The following is a 27,654-nucleotide window of genomic DNA, read 5'->3' as shown; positions in this document are numbered from 1 at the left end:
GTTTATTCTGTAATCTGGTAGGTGTCCCAGGCCCAGATGACAACCAGCCAGTGGCTAACACCTACCACCAGGCACGTGAGGGAGCTAATAACCTGCTTTCATGAGACATTAAGTTTTGGAGTGGCTTGGAATATGATAATAGGTAACTGAAACATTCCATTTCATGTTTTCCTCAGAGTACATTCTGTCCAGTTTGATGGATTAGCAAAATATTCTAATTTCATTAGATATAAGACTAAGAAAACTGCAAACTTTACAAATCATCCCTTAGAAAATCTTACTAAAGGGTTAATGTCATGCATTCTGTATTAATTCTTAATTGCATCAGTTTCATAAACTGCCATTTCCTGATTCCTTCTAGAATCTAGCAGTACAAATTTTATACTTTGTACTTCCCCAAAGCACATACCACAGTATTCTTAAGGAAAACAATTACATTTTTTTAAATGAAACTTTTTAAAGCACTGACACATAACTTTGGTTTAACCTCTGTAAAATGGCTTATTTTGTTAGGAAACAGAGACACTCCCATGATTCTATCAATAATTGCCCTCAAATGATTCCTGTGCATCAGGCATCGTGCTCAGACATTATCTAATTAACCCTTAGCAACCTGAGGCAGAAAGCGCATTTAAAAAGGGGAATAACCACCATGCTACAACTTAGAGGTCATTAACCAACTTGCCAAATGCCCTAACCTTTTAATCTCAACACTTACACTATGTTACCGTGTTAGTACAGAAATACCTAAATTCCAGGCTGTTTAAACAGCAACAACAAATGCATTTTATAATGAGGAATCTGAGGCCTAAAAGGGGTGATGCTCTGTTGGAGACCATGAGAGGGCGGATCCAATAGAGCTCCTGAGAGAGTGCCCTGACCACCTCAACTTGCAGAAAAATGCAAAGCGTGCTTGAACAGGGTTGCAGATTTACAAAACAGAAGAATGTGATTTCAAGTCTCAGGAATGTGTGCTATACTCAACTACAACAAATATTAGTTTTTTTCTACACAAAACTGCATTATGTGTAACTGAAGATGAAATGTATTTACCCATCTGGGGCATAAGCCTTGAGAGAACCAGAGCTATGAACAGTTTGATACCTCTTACAAGTCAATGCATTTGAAACAAACAACTTACTCCAGCTGTAACCAAACTCATCCTCTTCATCCACATCTTCTGAGGTTTCATTTGCAGATGACAGAGCGTGATCCCCACTCATTTCTGCCAACACTGGAGGCTGGGGTGGAGGCGAGTGGCACAGAGGAGGCTTTTCTGGCTCTGATTCTGACTGACTGGGCACCTGTGGGAACAAGAAGAATGCAGTGGGTATGTGCAGTCTAAGGAAGGAAAACTCAAGGAAAAGAAATAAGACTGCAACATCAAAAACCAAACTACTAGCTTTAAAATATCTAACATATTAAATAATGGGAAAATACACATATATAAAAATGGCAGACAGGATTCAGGTAAAGCTTAAATACACTAGTTCAGAGCACGAGCCATTAAACGATTACATGATATTTTAATGTGAAGAATTACTCAATTTGCAGGCTTAAATAACTGAAGATGCAAAGCTGTACAAATTTCATGTTTTGGGAAAAAAAAATCTCATTCCAAACTCATCTAGACAAGATTGTGGAAGTCTAAAAAAGTCTTCCAAGAAACTGGAAACAAACTAAAAATGGTAATCGAACAAAGCAGTTCAAAGCTTGTTAGTGAGATTATATATAAATACTTTCATTGCTACCTGAATCCTCTCTCCACATGACTCAACAAATTCATGAAAAAGCACTGCACATGCAGGATCCTCTACCAGAGTGACTGCTTGTTAGCAAAGAGCACACAAATTCAGATCTGAGGGGCTGGTTTTAAGGGACAAAACCACCATCTGCTTGCCAAGGTAGCCCTAAACATAAATGGAAAAACAGGGTTGAATACTTCATAAAAACCCAAAGCTTGGTTGGTATGTTTGCTGTCACTTAAATCTACCAGTCTTAATTTAAAAAAAAGAAAAGAAAAAAGGGATTTGGTATCATCGGGTTCTTTCCTATTCTTTTTTTTTTTTAATTTTATTTTTAAACTTTACAATATTGTATTAGTTTTGCCAAATATCGAAATGAATCCGCCACAGGTATAGTGGGTGAAGGTTTGATATTATAGATTCTCAAGCAGATTACAGTCAGAAACATCTTTACGTCACTGAGTCCATTTTATTCATTTACAGATTAAAGGCCAAGGCCATGAGAGGCGAAAGCTTTTATTCAGAATAACCTCGCGAAACTAGACTTCTCTTTGCTTAATTTCTAACCTAGCCCAATGCACTTTCCACTGTGTCATGTTTTCTCCTGCAGTTTCCACAGTAAGACACAGAGTACCTAAATCAAGGGTCACAGATACCCAGTTAAAGTTCCAACCCGCTGTCAGGTTGTCCCTGATGCCGTGAGCCTACATTTCTCCTCCTTTGTCTATTTTACTGTTTGGTTTTTTTTCCCCCTATACAAAAATCCCTCTGATATGCCTCGTTTTATTCGACATGTGTATATCTGGAAAAAATGTGATTAAAAGTACTTCTTACATGATACACTAAATGAAAGGAATGTACAAATACTTAGAAATTATTCAATGGTGTTGAGTCAAAATACACCTAAAAAGAAAACCACAGGGCACTGAATATGCTCTTTCTTTGATGATTCAGACACTACTTCAGGACTCTAAGCTGCCCCAAAAACGGTCCGGGTAAACATGAATTATTATTTTTCTGGCAAAGCACAGGTGAGCTGATTGACAGCCACTAATGGATGGGCAACAGATTTTCAAGTCACAGAATCTGCTGTATTTAAAATGCTTGGTTTACATACCATTGGTCAAACAGACAAAAATTATTAGTGCCAACAGAATCCTGTTATCTTCCCAAGTGCTGTGCCATAAAACTTTCAAAAAAGCAATGCACAAATACATAAGAACAAACAAACAAAAAACTTCATTTGATCCAGAAGGGTCAGTAATGATACTAAAGTAGGGATAAACATGTAATTTAGAATTTTTCTCATTAAAATTCTTTTAAAAATTTACTAACAATGGAAAATTTGAGAAGAATGAATTAAGCCCATTTCATTTTCAAAAAGTAGAATCAAGTCTAACTTAAAATTGTCATAATTTTAATAAGTTTACAGATGCAAATTTTATAGATCTTACTCTCTGACTTTAACTTCTGACTATAACTTTCCTGAGCTGTTATTTTCCTTAAAAAACAAATGAACAAACAAAACTTGGTTGCCTAAAAACTATTCAGGATCTTACTTAGGCAGAACATTTTCATACTGTGAATAAACTCAAATGTTGCCCTAACATAGCTAGTTAATCATAAAGTCAATATAAGCCTGCATTTACTAAAAAGGAAATAAGTGTTCTATTTCGTTATGCCTGATACTCTCATTCTTATTGAGATTGTAGAATTTAGCTTGCTGTTGACACTTCTAAAAATTTATCCACAAAAACACAATTCTTTAACGAAGACCATTCAGCCTTCGCTGGCAAAAATGCAATGTACTTGAAATCACTCCATGCCATGTATGCACACAAGTATAATGTACACGCAGAGCACACTGTAACACACTCACTGACTCATGAGAACTTCACACTAAGACAAACCTTAAACGGTGTGGGAGCAAAAGGATTAGTTGGGGAACAATGGAAGAGAACTCTACTTGATTTCTGTAATGCCTACAGTAACAGAAAACATATTACTTCAGATACAGTATCTTTGATTATCTATATTACAAAAACATGAAAATCCAATGAATATTCATAAAATGCTTCCTGAAAAAAATTAACAGCTTTTCTCCTTTCACAATCAAATTATAGTATACAAATTCTCATAAGTTTTTCTTTCATTTTTGGATTTATAATTTCATCAGAATATGACAAATCCTAGTATAGATTTACAAATGTTGAAACAGTTCCCTGCTTCCTGATCAGGCATTTACATGGACATCCTTTATGAATATTCAACAGATTCTCACACATACACAATTATGTGCGGGCTGATTAACTAAGGAAAAGCTTTTAGGAGCACCTTGTATAAGTCTAAGAAGGACTTAAATCAATATAAGGTTTTTAGAGAAATTATGTATGAAAGTAGCTTATATGTTCTACAACTAACAAAAATTTATATATCTGAAAATTCAATTCACACCAAAATATAAGAAGGGCAGTGGACTCACAATTTTCCCTTACTCTTCAGAAGAGCCATCTAATTTCAGCTATAAAAATGAATAGGTTCTGGCAAGAAAATGTGCTTAAGAAAGGATTTGCATGCCCACTCCAAACACACAGTTGTTTTTTGTCCTTGCCCAAATTCAGTCATCACTGAACTGGGACAAATGCACACTAGCAACAAAGAACAAAACACTGGAAAAAGGCAATGGCAAGACAACGGTCATTATCCAACCTTGTCAGCGTTGAACTGCAGAGAATCAGCAAATGGGTTAGTGCTGCTGAACTTGTACTTAGGGTAAAGGTTGTGCGGCAAGGAAGGCAAAGGGGATTTCTAAAAGGAAACATAAGAGGCGCTGAGCGCAAGAGAAATGTATTTAAAACAACTCCATTATAAGGACAAAGTAATTACTGATTTAAATAACTATGTGACATCAGATCCTATCAGATTTCATCACTAATAACAACATCTTATCAAACAGTCTAGAACCAAGTGTTTCCTAGAGCAACCTGAATCCACACTCAAATCTAAATCTGGCCACAAAACACATAAGGAAGCAAGTCTATCAAACTGGCCCCAAATTTCATTTTCACTGAATGTTGTCACTATCATGGACACATAAGCCTATATATTTCCCCCACTTATATTAACATATGTTCCATGCATATCAGTAAACATGCTTCAGTATTAAAAACCATAAATGGTTTTTTATTTATACTTAGAAGCAAATTATGCTGTTTTGGTTAAAAAAAAAAAACAAAAATAAGAGTCTATCAGTTGCAGAATGCAAATTAAACATGTATCTTCTAGTCCACTGGTAATCTTCAGTGTTCTGTTATTTTGTTTCTCAGTTAGGAGTCTTTTTAAACCTTGATTAGGTTTTAAGGTTGCTTCAATCAACAGTATTATTTAAACAAAGAAATTAATAATTTTTAAAGAAATGAACCACTTACTACAGTGTTGTTCTCTATTTCTGCCCACTTTTTGTGGTGCTAGGAACACCACAAAATATAGACAGACAGCTATTTTTAATTTCCTATAAAAGTTCCCATCTTATTGGGGAATTTATGAGGTTTGGGTAATATTTGAGGTCCTGCCTTAAGAGTGTTCACGTAGGTTTTATGGCTCGCCTGATATGTCCTGAGCTTGAACTATTGGAGTTGAAATATACATATTACAGGCAGGATGACTGCCAAAGAGAATCTAGCATTTTCATAGTAAAAAAAAAAAGTAATTTCCTTAGCACAATAAATTTTTTTTCACACTACTTTTTATTTTATTGACTATATCTTTCAGAGGAAATTGCAGACATTTAAAATTCAGTTTGGCTCTAATTAACTGTTTGTGTTACTTCTCTCTATAAAAAAGCCCTACTGGCAAGCATCGAGAGTAGGAAGAGGTTGCCATGTGACACCACCCTGCACTCTACAAAGACTATCCTCACTCAGTACGGCTATACTGAAGCTTATGCCACATCACCCTTTCAATCTGCTCTTCCTACAAAGTTTTTTCCTACAGAAGGAAGATGGTCAAAAGAAATGGGCACGCTGACATTTCTGCTCATCTCAACTTTCCCTCTGCTTTTCAATTTAAAATGTCAACTCCTGCTTCACAAAAGGGAAGATCACAAATGCAAAAAAAAAAAAAAAAAAAAAAAAAAGACCATTTATTAAGGTGGAAGAAATGACCAGGCAGAGATTAAAAACACACCCTAGGCAAAATAATGTTATGGAGGGTAGATTATTTCTAATCCTCATACATGGAATTGTATGGTTTTACATTTCCTTTATAATTCTGTAGAACAAGATGAATCAAAATAATGACAACAAGAAATGGAATATTTGAAATTTGAATTTTTTTGTTTGGCTTTGCTTTTTGCATTTTTAACTTGCAGCTCACATAGGATTAGAATTTGGCCCTGAAAGGAGAGTATAAAAGTACAGGATGAGCACAGCACATGAAATAGCAGAACATTCTATTATTAGGGAAGGATTTATAGGGAGAGTGCATTTCTCATTAAAAAATCAATGACAAAACTGTGTTTATAGTTCCAAGGGCTGATAAAAATAGAAGTGTTATTAACTAAGAAGCACAAGGAAGACAAAATCATCCTCTGGCCCAAATTAGTGGGGCCCACTCCTTAATATGACAATGTGGTCAGACTGAATTGTGAACTGTCATATCAGTGGAATTATTGGGGTTAGTTCTGGGAAGTTCTAATTCTTGAACAGTTGAAGAGCTAAAAAGACTGACTAGTTTTTAGTCTATGTACAATATTTTCTTGATGCTTTATTACATCCACAAATAAAACATTTACCATTAAGAGACTCTTGTTTGGTCTCTAAGTTGTGTCCAACTCTGAGACAGACCCAATGGACTGTAGCCTGCTGGGCCCTTCTGTCCATGGGACTCGCCAGGCAAGAATACTGGAGTAGGGTGCTATCTCCTCCTCCAGGGGATCTTCTCAACCCAGGGATTGAACCCATGTCTCCTGCACTGGCAGGCAGATTCTTTACCACTGAGCCACCACAGAAGCCCAAAGAGACTCTGAAGTATTTATGATATTTTTCCCTGTAGATTCCTGGAGACCTGATTATTTCCACAGATAAGTAAATTACTAAAAACTAAGTATATCTCATTTTGTTGTACTGAGCTAGGGTGTGCATGCTAAGTTGTGTCCAACTCTTGTGACCCCACGAACTGTGTAGGCTGCCAGGTTCTCTGTCCATGGGATTTTTCAGGCAAGGATACTGGAGGGGGTAGCTGTTTCCTTCTCCAGAGGATCTTCCTAACCCAGGGATCGAAGGGCATCTACCTGCATTACAGGCAAATTCTTTACCCACTAAGATATTGGGGAAGTCCTAAGTTACTATAGTCATATCCAACTCTTTGAAACCCTATGAACTAAAGCCTGCTAGGCTCCTCTGTCCATGGGATTCTCCAGGCAAGAATACTGGAGCGGTTGCCATGCCCTCCTCCAGGAGATCTTCTGGACCCAGGGATTGCACCTGCATCTCTCGTCTTCTGCATTTTCAGACGGGTTCTTTACTACTAGCACCACCTGGGAAGCCCAATATCTCATTTTAAAAACAATTTTTTTTCTCATTTCCCAAAGCAAAATATTACTGTAGAGGAGGAGAGAGGTCTTTCCTGTACCCATTTTAAGACTCTTGGTTGGATCTCTGTAACAACAAATTAATGAGAAAAAAACATGCATATTGATGTAACCTAATCTCTGTGTGACACAGAGCCTCCACTGGGAAATGAAGACCAGAAGAAATGGTTAAGTCTGAGTGCTTTTATAGGAGGTCTGATGAAGAGTAGAAAGTTGGGGGAAATATGACAGGACAAAACAGCATGAGCTAAGCATAGTTAACTGGGGAAAACTTAGCAAGGCCTGTTCATTCAGATTCCTCTCAGGGGTCCTTCTCATCTGGAGGTAAGGCTGCGCCTCTCCTGAAGATCTCTCAGGAGAGTCTTATGACCCGCTTCGGGGGAGAAAGGAGAGGTCAGAGTCCTTCTAGCACCTGCCTTTTCTCAAATAGCTTCCATTTAAATATTCAGTGTGCCAAGGTGTTTTGTTTTAGGGTATCAATCCTAAACCTTGTCACGTATCATTTGACTACACATGTCATTCTAAGCAAGATTTATTCTGGAATATTACTATAAATCAGGCGTCATTATACCTCAGATAATAAAATAGGGATATTTTCCAGGTGCATGAGAAAATATCTTCCCAGCACATTAGAAAATACAGCTTGGCACTGAAAGAAATATTTGCAATTTAATATTTAAAAATAATCTGAGAATCCAACTCAGCAGTTTGTAGCACTGTCCTAAATGATACAAAAGTTGGAAAGTAAAAATAAAAAAAGAATAAAACCCACCCACACACATAGAAAACGGCTTTAACTTAACTTAAACAGCCATTTACCAACATCATCATGCTGTGTCTATGTTTAACACAACAAATGGAAACAAATGTAGAAAGACCTGTAGTTATTTAAACAAACTGAACAGCATTTGAAAAGAATGCAGGATGATCTGGTCCCATCATTTGGCAGATTTTTTTATCTGAATGTATAATTATGACCTAACAATAAATAACCGAATGATTAAAAACTGCAAATGTGAAGATAACTGCTTACATTAGGAACTACTAATTCATTTCTTAGCATGAACTCAGACCAGAGCTACACCTGTCTTGACGACAAAAGGAAAAACCAACAACATAAATCTGGTCAGTTTGCTTCCTGGGGCACCGAATGTTGAAAAGTTCCTTTTACTAATCACTAAGAACCTTTTCACTACACTGCTTCCTCCGTAACTTGAGCATTACTATCTTAAATTTTAATTTTAAAAATTAAAATTAAATATATTGTATGAATAAAATTACACATTTTAAATTTCAGATGATCTTTTTCACTTTTGTTACATGTGTTAACATTGTCTTTTTAAAGACAACAAACCCTAAAAGCTAATAAGCAGTTATATCAAAAAGAATCAGTATGACAGATTCTTATATTCAGAAGTGGACCCTGTATGAGCCTCAGGACATCTAAGAAACTCCTGAAATGCTACGCTAACTTCTCAGTAAATCTCAAGAACTTTCTAAGGCCCAGTATGTTTAAGAGCTACTTCACAGGAAAAAAAAAAATTTTTTTCCATTGAGAATAAAGAAGATATAGAAAAAATAGTTTTAAACTACTGGCATAATGTTCATCTTTGGCAACATATCAAATATACAAAGCTTCTCTTAGTATCTTCATCAACAACATGCACTGGATGTGCTTAGATTTCTAAAATATTTTTAAAGCCATTTCACTTGTAATAACCAATAGTAAAATGGATTAATAGGTCTCTGTCCACTAGGGGCTACACAGTGATCAGAGCTACTCAGTGATGGTGGCTGGGAAACAGGAGGTATGAAATTCTGAGTATATAAATGTACAGCTTAAACAAAAACAAACAAACAAAAAAGTCCATCATATGGAAAGTTAATGTCCACTATGATAGACAGATGCATTAAAGACCATGCACAGGAAATCACAGATTGCATACTGGAAATTCTAAATTTATAAAGAAAATGAACTCTCTCTAGTTTCTCAGAGACCTGACTAGACGTCACAGACTATCAACCTGAATAACTCCACCACATCTTTCTTAACAACTTACATATTTTATGACTATAGTGAAACTAATGATTATCCATCTAGATGCCTATGGGCCACCAGTCAATCCTACTTTTATGTGTTTTCAACAGACTTCCAGTGTCTGTTATACATGGTAGAAGGATTTTCAGGATAACTCAATGGGGGGGAGGGAAAGCAAAATAAACTTTTTAAGTCTCCTGAGATTTCGAGGCTTGATCTCGGGTCCTAGAAGCAACTTGGCCCTGGAGGCAGCAGATTCCAAGTTGAACGCTGTTGGATGCGCCTACCTTGCCCTTTGTTTTCGCTTACCCTTGGTCTGTTTATAATGCTCTGTACCAGAAAGACTACAGGGTTGCCTGCTTTCCGAATGGCTTCCACAGCTTGTTCATGGCTTGCATCTCTGAGGTCCATGCCATCCACCTGCAATGGAAGGCCTCAGCTTAACATTTTAAGAAGCTATAGAACAACAGAACAATTTGCCGATTTGGAGTTTTGAGAATCCTGGGTGAGGCTCCTAAAAAATCTTTTTCAGATCCAAAAATATTTGAGACTACTTATGAGGCTCCAGAATTTTTCATCTGTCCAGTAGACTTCTGGTCCCTTTTTTTGGACACAGATTTATGTCTCCAAAGATCAAATGAAATAATAATCAATTAGAATGAAGGCTCTGCTTCTACTTCCCTTACACTGCCCAGTTGTTCCTTTAAATTGACAAATCAGCATCATCAAGGAACAATACAAGGGAACTGCCTAGTAGCACTGTTTTCATCATAAAAGTCACTGTACAAATTTTCTTCCCAGTCATCACAAAGCGGTCTAGGAAGTGGCTTGTGATGCTTTGTGTATTTCTATTAGGGAAGCCTGAAGTTAAAAACAAAATTCTGATGTACAGAAAAATCAGCTTATGGTAAGGTTCGTTTGGCAAAAGAATCTTTGCAATAGACATGACACGAGCTGGAAGCCAAGAAATTGTGCTTACTTGTTAACAAATCTTGTATAAATAGCTTGAGAATAAAAGTTATTTTGGAACTTTTTATTGACCACGGCTTGCCTGGGTGATGATCAGCTTAGCTTACGCACTACATGAACAGGAAGGAAAACAGTCTGAGAGGCCAAATGCTAATCTTGCTGGAAAATTATAGGATACTGGTATACTTTTAACATTTCCAATTACCAGAGAATGATATATACAATAAAAATAGCAAAGAGTAGACACAATTCTGAAAAATAAAATTATTAGATCTCTGCAAAGAACCTTATCACCTTTAAAAGAATTACACGTTGTATTTTATTGAAAACTTCCCTCAGGTTGATACTTAGATGAAATAGCAAAATCTCTTTCAGTGCATATTAAAAATGGCTTCTAACTTTTTGCAAAATAAAATATATATGTTTACTACATATTTCATTTGTGGGAAAATGTAATAGAAAATTAAATATCTTTGCTCAAGTCTAAAGAACTGTATACTTTTCACGGAATATTTCATAGGTCTCTAGTTTACACACATTGTCAGAGATTCTTAGCAGAGTCATGTTCTGGAATTCCAAGGATCACAGAGGTCTAAGGCTTTCTTATTTACTGAAAAAGGCCCCTTGCACATAACTGAATTCAAGAAACTGCCACTGAGCAGTATTTTACCACATGGAAAAAAACCTTCATTCCAATTTCAAAGGCGTGTTTAACTCTACTGATACATTAAAACAACATTTTGGTGCAAAGTATGATTAATCCTTTCTCAAAATTATTATAAACATTTGTTAATTTTTCTACTTAGGTCAAAAGTATTCAGTAGTGAAGTACTCATAAAATAAATTTCCTTGGATAAACTTAAATTAGCAATTTTATGTAGTACTCTAATGAAAAAATTCTTTAACATGGGGCTAAGGTATCATTTAATGAAGAGCAAAGACACAGGAAGAGAGAAAAAAAAAAACCCATCATTCTTCCTTATAAATGGTCAGAAGGAAAAAAAAAAATGAAACACCAGACAGAGCCCTTGCTTTCTCGCAAATCTCAATCTTCTTTCTTCAGTTCTCAGTGTACATATACTTTAAACAATAGATCAATGCCCACAATGTTCAAGTTGTGGCTGATTCTTACCAACTTCTTCTATAAAATTAAGGTATTTTAGTGTGTAAGTTATATGCATTTAGAAAATGAGAGACAATCATTTGTACAAAGTAAAACTAATGGTTGCCAAAATAACAAAGTGATCAGTTGGTTTTTGTTTGGAAGTTGTCTCTCTTAATTGACTCTCTACCTCCTGACAACCCAGCAAATCTGGGTCAGGATTTGCTGGCCTTCCTCTACACATTTACTAAAACCATGCTTATGTTAATCAAATAATTCATCACACTATCCTGAAGTGACCTGATTACTTGTCAGGTCTGTCCCACTTGACAGGTAGGCTGGATGTTTTATTTACCGTGGGATGCCCAGAGCCTGTTACAGCACCTGGAATGCAACAGTTGCTCTAGGAATACTTGTTGAGCACATGAGTAGTGACTTGTGAGAAGAGTAGATATAAAATATTAAACTTAGCTTTGAATGAAGGGATTAGATACAATTTGACCAAATGCTTCTCTCTCACATATAACGAAATGTGTACACACATGCACATACACACCACTGCACACGTGCACACTCATACACACAGCCCTCGGTGGTGAGTGGGGAACGGGCAAAGCAATGATGTGGAGGAAAAGCCAAACCTGGGGTGGTGGGGGTGGTGGGGAGACCTTTCATAAAAGGTAATGAGGATATTAGCATAAAAAACTTTACCAAAAAGACTCATTTAAAAAAATCTTATCCAACAACATTTAGGTATTTCCTGAAATAATGTCTCATTTGAGGGTTCATCTGTGATGTGTACATTTTGTGTGTGCACACATACATTAAACAATTATTCCCCAAGAAATTTGCTTTGTTTTTTTAACTGAACTTGGTAATTTATCTCAGCACCGACATTTTTTAGAACAGTTGGTTATACCTCCAAACACCTATCAATATATATATAATTTGTCATCATATACTGAAGATAAAAATTATGGATGAAAACAAAAAAATAAGAAAGAAATTGTTTAACAACATACATATTTTACTCGAGTGTTGAGTCAGTGTAAAGATGATGATTCCCTTGGTAAAGAGGATGGCCCAGGTGAGTAATTTTAGCACAGAAAGCTAATTGGAGGGTACCTCTACTATTCTATCGCCAGGTTTCAGGGTTCCATTTTTGCCAGCTGGACTATCTTCAAGAACATGTTTGATGAAAATGCCCCTCATCACTTCACCATTGCTTAGACGACTCCCCATCCCTCGTCCACCAACAATGCTGATGCCCAAGGATTTGCTTGGTTCTCGCCAAAGTTCAACCCTATAAAAAATAAAGAAAATTTTAAAGTCTCATAAGAAAGTACAGGGAGAAAGCCACGTAAAGTTGGGTTTGGCAATGATTTCTTGGCTATAACACCAAAGGCACAGACAGCAAATTAAAAACGGACAAATTCGGTATCAGCAAAAGTAAAAGCTTTTTTTCATCAAAATGTACTATCAAGTGAGTAAAACAGCAACCCAAAGAAAGGAGAAATATTTGCAAACCACAAATCTGATAAGGGATGAACATCCAGAATATATATAGAACCCCTAAAACTCAATGATAACAACAAAGAAAATAATCAAAATTGGGCAAAGAACTTGACTAGATATTTCTCTGGGGACGATAGACAAATGTCCTATAAGCACATAAAAAGATGCTCAATATCACTAACCATTACGTGAATCAACACTGCTTTGAGCCCACGTGCTGCCACTACTGAAGCCCATGCACCTAGAGCCCGTGCTCTGCAACGAGAGAAGCCACTGCAAGGAGAAGCCCACACACCGCATCTGGCGAGCGCCCCCGCGCAGCAATGAAGACCCAGGGCAACAACAAAAAACTACTAAGAAATATCCCCTCACACTCAGTAAGAAGGCTAATGCAAAAAAAAAAAAAAAAAAAAAAAAAACAGAAAATAAGTTTGGCAGGGAGAAATTGTACAAATTATGGGGAAATTAGAAGCCTTGTGCACTGTTTGTACCCATGTGAAATGTTACAGCTGCTATGGAAAAAGAGTATAGAAATTCCTCAAAAAATTAAAAATGGAATTAACATATGATCTGGCAATTCCACTCCTGGGTATATACCCAAAAGAATTCAAAGCAAGGTCTTGAAGACATACATGTATAGTATAGTTCACAGAAATATTTTTCACAATTCACAATAAGAAAATATTATTCACAAGCCAAAAGGTAGAAGCAACCCAAGTGCCCATGAATAGATGAATGAATCAACAAAAGGCATATAAATGCAAAGGAATACTATCCAGCCTTAAAAAGGAAGGAAATTCTGATGCATGCTAAGACATAGATCATCTCTGAGAACACTATGCTAAATGAAATAAAGGACAAATCCTATATGATTCCACTTATACAATGTACCTAGAATAGTCAAATTCACAGAGACTAATGGAGAACAGTGGTTGCTAGATGATGCAGGGAGGGGGAAATAAGAGGTTACTGTTTAGTGGGTACAGAGTTTTAGTTCCGCAAGATCAAAAAAGTTCCAGAGATGGATGGCGGTGATGGTTACAAAGCAATGTGAACACACTTTATGCCACTAACCTACAAGATTAAAAGTGGTTCAAATGATTAAAAATAATAATAATACTAAATACATTTTTAAAAATTCAAAGGAATAAGATATTATACTAAATCTTGTAGATATCATTTGCTCAATTTGTTAAAGTTTTACCCATATTAAGACAAAATCACTATAAATTAATTTTCCAATTAAGTGTTTAATAGAGTCTGATAAATACTATTAATAATATATTTCTGAAACTGATTTGTTACAAGTTAATATTAGGCTCATACTCCAGGCTGAGGCACAAATGAATATAAAAGGACCACCTTCCAGGGGCTCTAATACTGCAGACATTAAAAAATTCAGCTACTCTCAAACAGATGGTAGCTTCTAAGCTTAGCAACCCAGTTAAGAGAGAGAACATTTCTGAATATACTGAATGAGAAGCTTACCTCTGCAACAGTCTGCCTTGCCAACACAGAGCTAGAAACTAACAGTCGGGGCATGAAGAGCGGTTGCTAACACAGTCCTCTGTGACCTGAGCCCATCGCCATCTCCTAAATACATCCTCCTCAGCTCTCCACTCTCCTCTTTCCACTCCGGCGACCACATCCTCTTGCTGTTGCTGAGGTTCATCTCCTGTCCTGGGGCCTTGGCACTTGCTACTGCCTCTGTCCTAAATGTACTTCCTCCACCCACATAATAAGTGCATGAACTCTTATCCAATACCTGTAGATAGCTGTCAGAACCATGGATGAACTGAAAGTACATGTCTTATGAAAAGGCCAAGACACAAGAATAAGGTGATTAGCACCGAGGTGTTTGGCCAAGATGAAGGGGCTCAGATGACTGGAAGCAAACAGGGATACCAAGTAGAAAGTCCTAAGACAGGTAATGAGACTCTGCATTCTACTCTAACCTGCAGGAAGGGAGCCGATGCTGGACATCAGATAGGACAAGAAAGCTTGGTTCAGCATACCCTCAACCTTGACATGTGACGTGCTCCCAAAGGAAACGAAAGGTTGGAGGTAGGACTCCTGGGTGTTGAGGGAGGTCCCGGTAAGAAAAGACTGGGGTTAAAAAGCACCACGGTGAAGTGAGAGGAGGGACAACTGGTCACAGGAAGCAGATGAGGAAATACTTCTTTTCTCTGGTCAGCACGTTTTTTCTTTATTAGAAATCTAAGACCTAAAGATCTGTGGTTTAGTTTAAAGGGATCTCACTATGATTCTTCATCTTAACAAATTTGTGAGAAAAGCTTAAACTAGTTAAAATTCTTTTCATCACTTTCTTTCATTCTAGGAATTCTGCCTCACCAACACAGAGCTAGAAACTAACAGTCGGGGCATGAAGAGCGGTTGCTAACACAGTCCTCTGTGACCTGAGCCCAATTTCTTCCCATGTCTAAGGTAAAACAGCAAAGTAGTAAAGTCAGTAGAGTCAGCCACTGTCTTTAATATTTAAGAATCCAGAATATATAGGTGGGACTCATCCCTCTTCTTTTAAAAATAAAAAAAATAAAAGAACAAAAGAAAATGTCTCATAGATTCTTTTTTTTTTTTTTTTTTTTTAATTTTATTTTATTTTTAAACTTTACATAACTGTATTAGATTTGCCAAATATCAAAATGAATCCGCCACAGGTATACATGTGTTCCCCATCCTGAACCCTCCTCCCTCCTCCCTCCCCATTCCATCCCTCTGGGTCGTCCCAGTGCACCAGCCCCAAGCATCCAGTATCGTGCATCGAACCTGGACTTGCAACTCATTTCATACATGATATTTACATGTTTCAATGCCATTCTCCCAAATCTTCCCACCCTCTCCCTCTCCCACAGAGTCCATAAGACTGTTCTATACATCAGTGTCTCTTTTGCTGTCTCGTACACAGGGTTATTGTTACCATCTTTCTAAATTCCATATATATGCGTTAGTATACTGTATTGGTGTTTTTCTTTCTGGCTTACTTCACTCTGTATAATAGGCTCCAGTTTCATCCACCTCATTAGAACTGATTCAAATGTATTCTTTTTAATGGCTGAATAATACTCCATTGTGTATATGTACCACAGCTTTCTTATCCATTCATCTGCTGATGGACATCTAGGTTGCTTCCATGTCCTGGCTATTATAAACAGTGCTGCGATGAACATTGGGGTACTCGTGTCTCTTTCCCTTCTGGTTTTCTCAGTGTGTATGCCCAGCAGTGGGATTGCTGGATCATAAGGCATGTCTATTTCCAGTTTTTTAAGGAATCTCCACACTGTTCTCCATAGTGGCTGCACTAGTTTGCATTCCCACCAACAGTGTAAGAGGGTTCCCTTTTCTCCACACCCTCTCCAGCATTTATTACTTGTAGACTTTTGGATTGCAGCCATTCTGACTGGCGTGAAATGGTACCTCATAGTGGTTTTGATTTGCATTTCTCTGATAATGAGTGATGTTGAGCATCTTTTCATGTGTTTGTTAGCCATCTGTATGTCTTCTTTGGAGAAATGTCTATTTAGTTCTTTGGCCCATTTTTTGATTGGGTCATTTATTTTTCTGGAGTTGAGCTGTAGGAGTTGCTTGTATATTCTCGAGATTAGTTGTTTGTCAGTTGCTTCATTTGCTATTATCTTCTCCCATTCTGAAGGCTGTCTTTTCACCTTGCTAATAGTTTCCTTTGATGTGCAGAAGCTTTTAAGGTTAATTAGGTCCCATTTGTTTATTTTTGCTTTTATTTCCAATATTCTGGGAGGTGGGTCATAGAGGATCCTGCTGTGATGTATGTCAGAGAGTGTTTTGCCTATGTTCTCCTCTAGGAGTTTTATAGTTTCTGGCCTTACGTTTAGATCTTTAATCCATTTTGAGTTTATTTTTGTGTATGGTGTTAGAAAGTGTTCTAGTTTCATTCTTTTACAAGTGGTTGACCAGAGTTCCCAGCACCACTTGTTAAAGAGATTGTCTTTAATCCATTGTATATTCTTGCCTCCTTTGTCGAAGATAAGGTGTCCATATGTGCGTGGATTTATCTCTGGGCTTTCTATTTTGTTCCATTGATCTATATTTCTGTCTTTGTGCCAGTACCATACTGTCTTGATAACTGTGGCTTTGTAGTAGAGCCTGAAGTCAGGTAGGTTGATTCCTCCAGTTCCATTCTTCTTTCTCAAGATCGCTTTGGCTATTCGAGGTTTTTTGTTTTTCCATACAAATTGTGAAATTATTTGTTCTAGCTCTGTGAAGAATGCTGTTGGTAGCTTGATAGGGATTGCATTGAATCTATAGATTGCTTTGGGTAGTATACTCATTTTCACTACATTGATTCTTCCAATCCATGAACATGGTATATTTCTCCATCTGTTAGTGTCCTCTTTGATTTCTTTCACCAGTGTTTTATAGTTTTCTATATATAGGTCTTTAGATTCTTTAGGTAGATATATTCCTAAGTATTTTATTCTTTCCGTTGCAATGGTGAATGGAATTGTTTCCTTAATTTCTCTTTCTGTTTTCTCATTATTAGTGTATAGGAATGCAAGGGATTTCTGTGTGTTGATTTTATATCCTGCAACTTTACTATAGTCATTGATTAGTTCTAGTAATTTTCTGGTGGAGTCTTTAGGGTTTTCTATGTAGAGGATCATGTCATCTGCAAACAGTGAGAGCTTTACTTCTTCTTTTCCAATTTGGATTCCTTTTATTTCTTTTTCTGCTCTGATTGCTGTGGCCAAAACTTCCAAAACTATGTTGAATAGTAATGGTGAAAGTGGGCACCCTTGTCTTGTTCCTGACTTTAGAGGAAATGCTTTCAATTTTTCACCATTGAGGATAATGTTTGCTGTGGGTTTGTCATATATAGCTTTGATTATGTTGAGGTAGGTTCCTTCTATTCCTGCTTTCTGGAGAGTTTTGATCATAAATGGATGTTGAATTTTGTCAAAGGCTTTCTCTGCATCTATTGAGATAATCATATGGTTTTTATTTTTCAATTTGTTAATGTGGTGTATTACATTGATTGATTTGCGGATATTGAAGAATCCTTGCATCCCTGGGATAAAGCCCACTTGGTCATAGATTCTTAGTAGTGGATATATGTTAGAGAATGGTTCTCATGATTCTCTGGACACTAAAAATAGCAGTTGCAGCAAAAACTCATTAAGGGCTTATGTACTCAGCCTTATTCTCCAAGTGAGTTCCATATACTTTGATTTTATTTTCAAGTCACTCCTGTGAGGTGGATGCTCTTGTCACTCTGTTTTACAAAGGGAAGAGGCACAGAGGTTAAACAGCCTTTGGATACCAGTACCCTGTGCCTCCTCAGGATGTAGCATAGACAGCAAAGTGGTATTAGATCCAGTCCTAAGAGGAAATGCTGTAATTCTTCAAATCATCAGAGCAAATAACCAAAAACAGAGCTGCCAAAATGACCCCAGCACTGAGGAACTGACCCAGGATTCATGAAGCAGAACACGGTCAACATTCCATGTTAAGAAGAAAATAAGAGACCTATAAAAGAAAAACTGTGCAGAACACATGCAGAGCTGGTTTTACAGAAAAATGTCAGCCTTTTTGGAGAACACAGATTTTCAAAAAGTGAAATTAATAAAATCAAAGGTAAAATAGAGCTCTGAGGCCAGGTTGCCTGAACACTGAACCAAGAGTTCCTGGGCTCAATTCCTGCCCTTCTGCTCCTTAACAACTGGGTGACCCTCTTTTACTCCCTTAGTCTCTCTTTTCCTTACCTCAGCTGGAAAATGGATCAAACAAGAGCCCCAACATCAGAGAGTTGCTGTGAGGATTAAATTCATGAATGTATGTCATGTGCAAAACAGTTTTACAAATTAATAAAGCAATCAATAAATCTGATTGCTCTTATTATGATGATGATAACTATGATCACTGAAGTAATGTCAACAAGGTATAATATTCAATTCAAATGACAAATGAACAAACCTGTACAACCAGCACCTCAATCTGTTATGCTTACACATTGTTTACTAAGAGTAACTGGGCTCAATGTACCATATTCTATCCATTGGGTTGATAAAAGCATTTTTAAAGATGATCATATGATGTGGTAACAAGGATATGGGGAAAAAAAGCTCTCATATATTGGAAATAAAACTAAAAATTGGTACAGCCACCTTAAAAAGCAATTTGACAACTTCTAGTAAATAACAGAATTAAATCTACAAGTCAGCAATTTCCCTTTGGAATACATATCTAGACAAATTCTCCAAATGTGTAAGAAAATATACTTACTGCACAAGATTATTATAATAATTAACTGTTAACTACTCAAATATCAATCTGAAAATAAACTGAGCTATATTCATATACTGAAAGGCACTGCCACAAGTAAACTGAATTAATTGGATATTTTTGTATCCACATGAGAGTGTACAGAAACATTCATTTAAGAGTAAGTAAGCTGGAAAATGATACATACAGTATGATATAATCCTGCACATGAAAATCACATGCAAAATAAAAGTGTAACACAGGTTATTTACAGATTTTTCTTGACTGCATGAAAGAATGTCCAGCAGGTTTCCAATGCTGTAAAGCTTATTCATGACCCTTGTTCCTTATTTACTAAAAGCTCTAATTATTTTGGTAAGCTTCCTCATGAACTTCTATGAACTTCTCCCCTAAAAAAAATTGAGGGATTCCATATGGTTAGTGAGGGCAGATTATCTTCTTTAAGATTTACAGAATCTGTAGACATATTCTCTCGGTAAACTAGTTACCACCATTAGAGACATCACTCAGTGTGATGTGAAGGGTAAAATTGAGAATTAAAGTATAAAAATCTTCTGGTCCAGAAGTTGTTCGCAATTTCTCCTCATAAGAAAATTTCATAATGATTCCTGTGCTCAACAATTTTCACTTGCTCTGGTATGAGTGATAATGAAGAAGACGCTGGTGACTGCTAAGACCAACCACTGACTGAGTCCTCACTGTGTACCAAGCATTGTACTAAGGACTTTAAGTGCATTATGATATTAAATTCTCTTCCAAATGTTAATGGTTCTACTTTTTTATTTTTAAATTAAAAATGTAATTACTCTTTCAAAAATATTTTATTTAAGTATACTGACACAGTACAGTAATTCAGTATTTTTACAGATTAACTCCATTAGAAATTATTACAAGATTATGGCCATTATTCCCTGTGCTATACAGTATATCCTTGTTACTTATTATTTTATACATAGTAGTTTATATATCTTAATCTCTGACCCCTAATTTGCCCCTCCTGCCTTTTCTCTCCCCTTTGGTAATCACTAGTTCATTTTCTATATCTGTGAGTCTGTCTCTGTCTCGTATATACATTGGTTTATTTTTTAGAGCCCACATATATGCGACAAAATACAGGATTTCTCTATCTGACTTATTTCACCCTGCAAAATAGCCTCTAGGTCTATCCATGCTGCTGCCAATGGAAGAATATAACTATTTTATGACTGAGTAATAGTATTCCATTGTATGTGTGTGTATATATATACATATATTTCCATCTAGTATTGCAATTCCATCTGTATTTATAACTCCATCTAACTTACTTCTGCCTCTATCTTCAAATAAAAAACCTAACATCTTATAATCGGAGTAGGAAATGGCAACCTATTCCAGTATTCTTGCCTGAAAAATTCCATGGACAGAGGAGCCTGGCAGGCTACAGTCCATGGGGTTACAAAGAGTTAGACATGACCAAGCGACTGAGCACACTTACAATATTTTTTCTGCTACAAATCTAAGACTTCTATTCTCAATGTGGGCAATAATGCAGAAAGACTTGGATTTTTAAAGCAGTCTGAATAATTTTTTAAAAATTGAAATCAAAAAGTCATTTTATTTGGCCTGAGATGCTGTTTCTTATGAAAGCAACATAAAAGGTTTCCTATACTTTTAACATGATTCAACCTAGAAATTGTTTAAAGGTGATGCAGCCTAAAGTTCATTTATGAGCTTCACAAATCATCAAACTGTATTACACATCAGAAGAGTAGAAATTTTTCTATCTTGAGAATTTTATTTATTCATTGTATAATAAATAGTTAATAAATATGTAAAAGGGACCTCTCTGATGGTCAGCTTTAAATCTGTTTAGAGAAAGTGTCCACTGATTATATTTTACACTTAATGCAAAATATCTTACATATTTCTTTCATTATTTTGTGTCTCTCTACACCTTGTCTAACTCAATACACAGTAGCTTCCATAAAGGCAGGATTTATGTCTTACACTTCCCTGTTATTTAAAAACTATCTGCCTCTCATCTTGTCAATAATCAGGACTCAGTAAATTCCTACTAAACTGAATCTTCTACTCAGAACAGGAAAATACACCTTAGTGATATACAGAGGTATATATGAGTAGATTTAGGAAAGCCATCATTCCTATTATATATGAAATTCATTCTAGAAAGACCATGTGTTAAAATAACCACAGCCTATGATAATACGCTCACACATACATTTTGAATGTATGTGTTTGAATATCTACTTTCTACAAATAATAGAAAAATTTCAAGTTAACATTTGGTTGTTTGCCTAAGATAATCTCCACAAAAAATATTCCAACTACCTATGCATAATTTTCTCTAGTCAATTTTATTTAGTCCCTGCTGCTGCTGCTGCTAAGTCGCTTCAGTCGTGTCCGACTCTGTGGACCCCACAGAAGGCAGCCCACCAGCTCCCCCGTCCCTGGGATTCTCCAGGCAAGAATACTGGAGTGGGTTGCTATTTTCTTCTCTAATGCATGAAAGTGAAAAGTGAAAGTGAAGTCGCTCAGTCGTGTCCAACTCCTAGTGACCCCATGGACTGCAGCCTGCCAGGCTCCTCCGTCCATGGGATTTTCCAGGCAAGAGTACTGGAGTTGGGGGGCCATTTGTGCCAAATCCTCAAGTACATATTAGTGTTAACCCTGTGTGATACATACTATCTTCTCCACTCTGTGGCCACAGAGAAATGGACAGTGAGCAATATTAAACAGCTTGCTCAAAGTCACAGTAGCAAGTTGTAATCTAGTTGAAACTACCCCTCTCTATCTTTAAACCCTGAGTAGGCAGAATACAGAAATAGTCCTTACCGCCTAGGCTGATTCCAGTTGCTGTAGGCTGCATTTTGAAGGTCACTTTCTTCCCCCTCTCCTTCTTCTCGCTCTGGTAGCTCCGGAATGTCTCTGGTAAAGAGTTAGACAGTAAGTACTCCTAGTAAAACCACACAGGCTGTCTTCTAGGTACTTTATTATTGGTTTGGCTAAAAATACAGAACTGCTTCATATTTTCACCACACTTGGCTAATAAGTATATAATATTTTACATTAAAGGGAAAATATAACCTGATTATATAAAATAAAAACCTCATACTGGAATCAGTCTACTATACCTGAACTTCCCAGGTGGCACCTGAACAAACCCATGTGGGTTTGATCCCTCAGTTGGAAAGATCCCCTGGAGAAGGGAATGGCAACCCACTCCAGTATTCTTGCCTGGGAAACCTTGGACAGAGGAGCCTGGCTGGCTAGAGTCCATGGGGTCACAAAGAATCAGACACAACTGAGTGACTGAGCACCCAGCACTGTAACTGAGTCTGGAGATACAGCAGAACACAAAGTGTCTTGTCTAGTCTTTTTCTTTCCTAATGAAACATGGACAAAGGAAGGAAGGGAGTGAAAAGAATGCGGAAATGCCAGAATTCTTAACAGCAACTATTCAACAACTATTTTCTAAATTTTTCCCATGTGTGAGAAGGCAGACACCCCATGTGTGTTATAAGCTTGTACAGTCCCACTGGATCCCTGGCCTGACAGAATTGAACATCAAGTATGCCAGGAGTGCAGCATCTCTACCTCCTCAGGATGGACCAATGCTTTCCCTTCATCTTTTGAAGACAGATGGAAAATGCTTATGGTCCGCTTCTGTCCATCCAAAGGAGCCAGCCACAGTATTCTTACGGGAAGCAGCTTACGGGCACTTGAGTCCAAGGTCAGCTGTCAATTTCTACAGGAATTCACATTTTTCCAAATGCCAAGCATGTAACAAAATGTGTCCAATATCTTAACTAACTATAAATATAACTGTAAAATAATAATCTTGTCCAAAAATATTTGGTTTTTACCAAAGGTACAATTTGCATCAATAAATGGTATTGTCAGGACAACAAAGAATGGTTAAATCAATTATGGCATGGTCTTATGCTGTTAGGAAAAATTGGATTTCTAAAGAAAAATATTCGTCTTCAAATAGAGAAAGCTTTAAAAACTCTAATTCAATAAATACTTGCAACTGATACAGAAATTGAAAAAAATCTGAAGACAGCATATGTTCAAATTATATCCATTCTCCCCCAACAGGAATACTGAACTCTGTCAAATCATATCATCTTCAGACCTTGAGATCAGAAGTCATCTAATCCAATAATCCACCTGTGCTTCAATGTGTTTACCAACATTTCTGCCAAACAACTGTGCAGCCTCTCCCAGAATGTCTCACACTTTCTTCGACCTGAAAGTTGGGTCTTTGCTTTGTCAGAGGGAAATCCACCTGCCTGTGGTTCCCGCCTATCGGTCGTGTGGCGGAATTCTCCTTCTGTAATCGAGGAAGGAGACTCTGAATGAGTCTGGGCTCACAGAGACTAATCCTGACTGTGGGACAGGACTGTCAGGAATGGAGCCAAAGAAAGATTTTCAAAATGACATTAAGAAGCTGACTGAGAATGAAATAGTCTGAGTGAACCTCAATCTGAAAGATGCAAGGCAGTGGGGGGAAGCAGAGCCTAACCCTCTGGAAATACCACTGGGGAGAGTATGACAGAAAAAGCAGATACAGAATACAGAGAGGAATGGGAAGTAAGAAAGAGTCCTTCTCTAAAATATCCAGTTATTATCCTAAAGCCCAGGCAGGGGGAGCCGCTCAGATGCAGTCACACAGAGCGCATCATATGCTCCTGGCTTGTGAGCTGTACGATGACAAACACCTGGAGTCTTCTCATACAAAAAGCCCCATTTTCTTCAAATGACTGTCCAGTCTCGAATCATTTCACTAACCCAGATACGTTCCTATAAATGTGCTGATTATTCTTTATCCATCTTCAGGCGGGGTTTACAGGACTCAAGCCGTGTGCGCCTCAGCAGAATGAACCTGTTCTGTGTCCCCACACTCACTCAGCCAAGAATGAATTAGACTTCTTGGCACTCATGTTTGATTGTTGAATATCAAATAAGTTCCTGTCAGCTATAACAAGTAACACTCTCTATGTGCATTAAGATTACAGAAACTGGCACAAAGTCACACAGTAAAGGAACAGAGATGAGACTTGAATTGAGCCAGTTTACTACAAAACCTGAGCTCTTAAACTCCACGCTATGCAGCCCCATATTTTCATACAGGACTAGTATAATTCTTTTTTTGGATCCAATGGTTAAGAACATGGAGCCCAACCATGATTTAACCTTGATTCTTCCACCCATTAGTTAGGAAACTTGAGCAAGTAACTTAATCTCTCTGGTGCCGATTCCTCCTGCATGCTTAAAGAGAAATCTGTTACTCAGTTGTTAATATAACTGAAAAAAATACAGGCCCACAGCTGAAAACGTATTGTGCATTCTTTTCGGGATAGCAATTTGACATCATTTCTCTCCCTGTTCTGAACTCAGCAGCAGCATCAAAATCTAGTTTCTGCCTTTCCTAAGGGAGGAAAACAGGATGCACACTGTTTTTGTTTTGAGCATCCTTATATTAACAGTAAATACACTTTTTTGCAGGGAAGCACTTATTCACAGCATTGACAGCTCAGGCCCTTTTCCTTTGTGTGCTAGGAGAGAACCAGCATGCTGAAACTGGCTTTTTTGTTTTAATATTAACATTTTGAGTGCTTTTAAGGCCTCAGAATTTAGTAAGAATATCATGTTATCTTGTCATAGTCTCTAATTAAGCCATGTGAAATGGTATTTCAGAGGGACACTGGAAATTACTGCATCTAGCTTTTTAACAGGAAGTACCACGTAGTTGTAATCAATTCATGTCATTAGCCCTAAGATGGAAATTCTAGAAAGAAGTATGGCTGAGCTTTGCAAAGGGTGGAATGAATACTCTTTTTCCCATAAAATTCAAGGGGCCCTTTGGGCCATGACATTCCTTCCCTTTATTAAACACGTAACAAACCTCTCCTTCTTTAACACTGTCTGCATAGCTGTAGCCACATACAATTTGCAGAGGAAAGAGTGATGTGATGTTACAATGCCTGCAGTCACTGGACACCAGAATATTATGGGTTGTTAGAACTGTTGTGAGCAGACCTCAGAATGTTTGCAAAGCTATTTCTTCTTTACAGCATGCTTAAGGAGAAATCTGTTACTCAGCTGCTAATGTAACTGGAAAAAAACAGGCCCACAGCTGAAAATGTATAGTGTATTCTTTCCAGAAAAGCAATTTGACATTATTTCTCTCCTTGTGCTAAACTCAGCAGCAACATCAAAATCTAGTTTCTCTCTTTCCTAAGGGAGGAAAAAACTATATTTCCTGTATTATTCAAATGTTCTCAATACACTGTGTATAAAGAGGCTTTAAAAAGCCAAACATTCTGTACCTAAAATGTATATACACAAAGACGTTCAGCTCAACATTCTCCAAAAGAGGAAAAACATAACCATTAAAAATGTTTGTGAATCTGTATGTACGTTAATGAGTAAATAAATAAAGTTTGAAAATGTTTATGACAGAGGAAAAGTGATATAATACCATAGAAATTGTAGGTTCCAGGGAGTGAATGAAACCATAGTCATATCTGAGGTAAATGCCCCAAACTCAGTAAGTTGACAGTGGTATATGGACTGATACAACTAAAGACAGATTTAATTTCTTGCTTTTCATATTTTCCCCAAATTTCCCACAATATGTGATCACTCCTTAAGTAATATGGGTTGCTGTTGCTTAGTTGCTAAGGCACGTCCAGCTCTTTTGTGACCCCATGGACTGTTGCCCGCCAGGTTCCTCTGCCCATGGGATTTCCCAGGCAAGAATACTGGAGCAGGTTGCCATTTCCTTCTCCAGGGGATCTTTCCAACCCAGGGATTGAACTTGCATCTCCTGCTTGGTAGGTGGATTCTTTACCACGGAGCCACTAGGGAAGCCCAGTAATATGGGAAAGGGGGGTGATTTTTTTCTTTTTTTTAAATCTTGAAACAGAGAAAAAGAGTCCAGTCTTTTTCATTGCTAGGCCTCCCTGACACTGGATTCAAAACTCTTCTTTATAACTTGCTGTATTGATCATTCACACAGCAGACTTACCTGCCAGTGTAGGAAGCAAAAATATCCAGTGCCATTATTCCTCCAGATTGCTGCCCCAAGCTTATTTTGAACTCTTCCATATATTCTGCGGGTACATAAGTAATTCTGGAACAAGACACAATCCATGAAAGCAAAGCTCGCCTGTTGGGAGAATCTTCCAAAATATGAAATAAACTTATTTTGTCCCCTCATCTCTACTTTTTCACACAACTCATTTAAATCAGCTTACTGAGTAGAGACTCCAAACTTCAAAAGAATCAAGTATTCTATAGGCAATAATAACAACAGAAATTAAAAAATTAAAGGCTGCTGATAATTATCTGTTTACTGATAATCATATGGGGGAAGAAAACAGCATAATATATATTTCAAAATGAGAAGACTAACAGCAATTTTTTTTTAATTAAAGAGATCTAGAAATCCTTAGAAAAGTAATTTTCAGTAATAACATTTATTTTCTCCAAATATTTTTGGGTGCCTTAGCAGAAACAAACTGGGTAAACTCTACTAAACACTGGGCATTCAAAATTACATTCTCCCATAAGACACAATTAATTATGGACATTAACAAGTATTATCAGTAATCATATCCTAGCTTTATTAAAGTTTTAACTCTTAAGTCTGAGTTAAACCATTATCAGTGCATAGAAAGATTTGCTTACTAATATGTAGCAATGTTTAAGTTCATTTTGGTTTCAGAGAAGAAGACTGACACTTGAATGGTCACCCACTAATTCAACAAGTGCTGGCTGAACGCCTATATGTGGAAGGTACTGAGCAAGTTGCTGACTATAGTTATAATGCTTAGAAATGACATCTGAAAAGTCAAGTTTACTGCTGTCCTAAGAGGCTACACAACTGATACACCTTTTGAAGTAGTCTGTTCCGGATCCTCAAACTAACACATGGCATGGCAAGTGAAAGAAAGAACTTCAAGGAATTTCAGGATATTTGTGCAAAGAAACAAAAGCATATATCAAAAATGCACAACACAAAAATCATGAAGACTGTTATGCCAGCTAACCATAGCTTACGCATGAAGATGATAAGTAGCAAAATCTTAGCACTGGAGGGCAAAGATAAAGGATTACCTTTCATGTTATAAGAATATAATATAATAATAGAAGTATACTAATGGCATCATTTATTGAGTAAGGAGGATATATAATATATACTGGTGATTCCATAAAAGGCATTCACTCTGTGAGGTCGCTTATGTTTAGAGTCCGAGGACACAGGTCTGTTGCTCCTCTGGAGTGTTCTGGTAAGGTAAATCACCCGCTAACGGATCTCCATATCCCCAATAACGAAAAGATGTCACTTTTGATGAGGCGGTTGTAAGTCAAGAAGCGCAACACACACGTAAAACACTGCTCTAACAGAGCA

At 37.1% G+C, this 27,654-nt stretch overlaps 1 protein-coding gene across 12 annotated transcripts in view; it reads right to left on the bottom strand.

Moving 5' to 3' along the window:
* Nucleotides 1-27,654, bottom strand: part of MPDZ (multiple PDZ domain crumbs cell polarity complex component) — a 167,038-nt gene that overhangs the window by 29,848 nt on the left and 109,536 nt on the right. For 6 of the 12 annotated variants that reach the window (XM_055578063.1, XM_055578069.1, XM_055578068.1 and 3 more), the window contains 7 exons: nt 26,269-26,373; nt 22,068-22,160; nt 12,570-12,747; nt 9,683-9,793; nt 4,455-4,553; nt 3,656-3,727; nt 1,142-1,304 (listed from right to left, as the gene is read on the bottom strand). In XM_055578063.1, coding sequence (XP_055434038.1) covers nt 1,142-1,304; nt 3,656-3,727; nt 4,455-4,553; nt 9,683-9,793; nt 12,570-12,747; nt 22,068-22,160; nt 26,269-26,373 — 821 coding nt within the window. The remainder of the gene's footprint in view (nt 1-1,141; nt 1,305-3,655; nt 3,728-4,454; nt 4,554-9,682; nt 9,794-12,569; nt 12,748-22,067; nt 22,161-26,268; nt 26,374-27,654) is intronic. The other 6 variants (XM_055578065.1, XM_055578066.1, XM_055578067.1 and 3 more) reach the window with 6 other exon arrangements.

Source organism: Bubalus kerabau, chromosome 4 (genome assembly GCF_029407905.1).
Source record: "Bubalus kerabau isolate K-KA32 ecotype Philippines breed swamp buffalo chromosome 4, PCC_UOA_SB_1v2, whole genome shotgun sequence".
Taxonomy (NCBI): Eukaryota; Metazoa; Chordata; class Mammalia; order Artiodactyla; family Bovidae; genus Bubalus; species Bubalus kerabau.
Note: the sequence above shows the minus strand (reverse complement) of the source record. Positions and strands in the feature narration are given on the sequence as shown.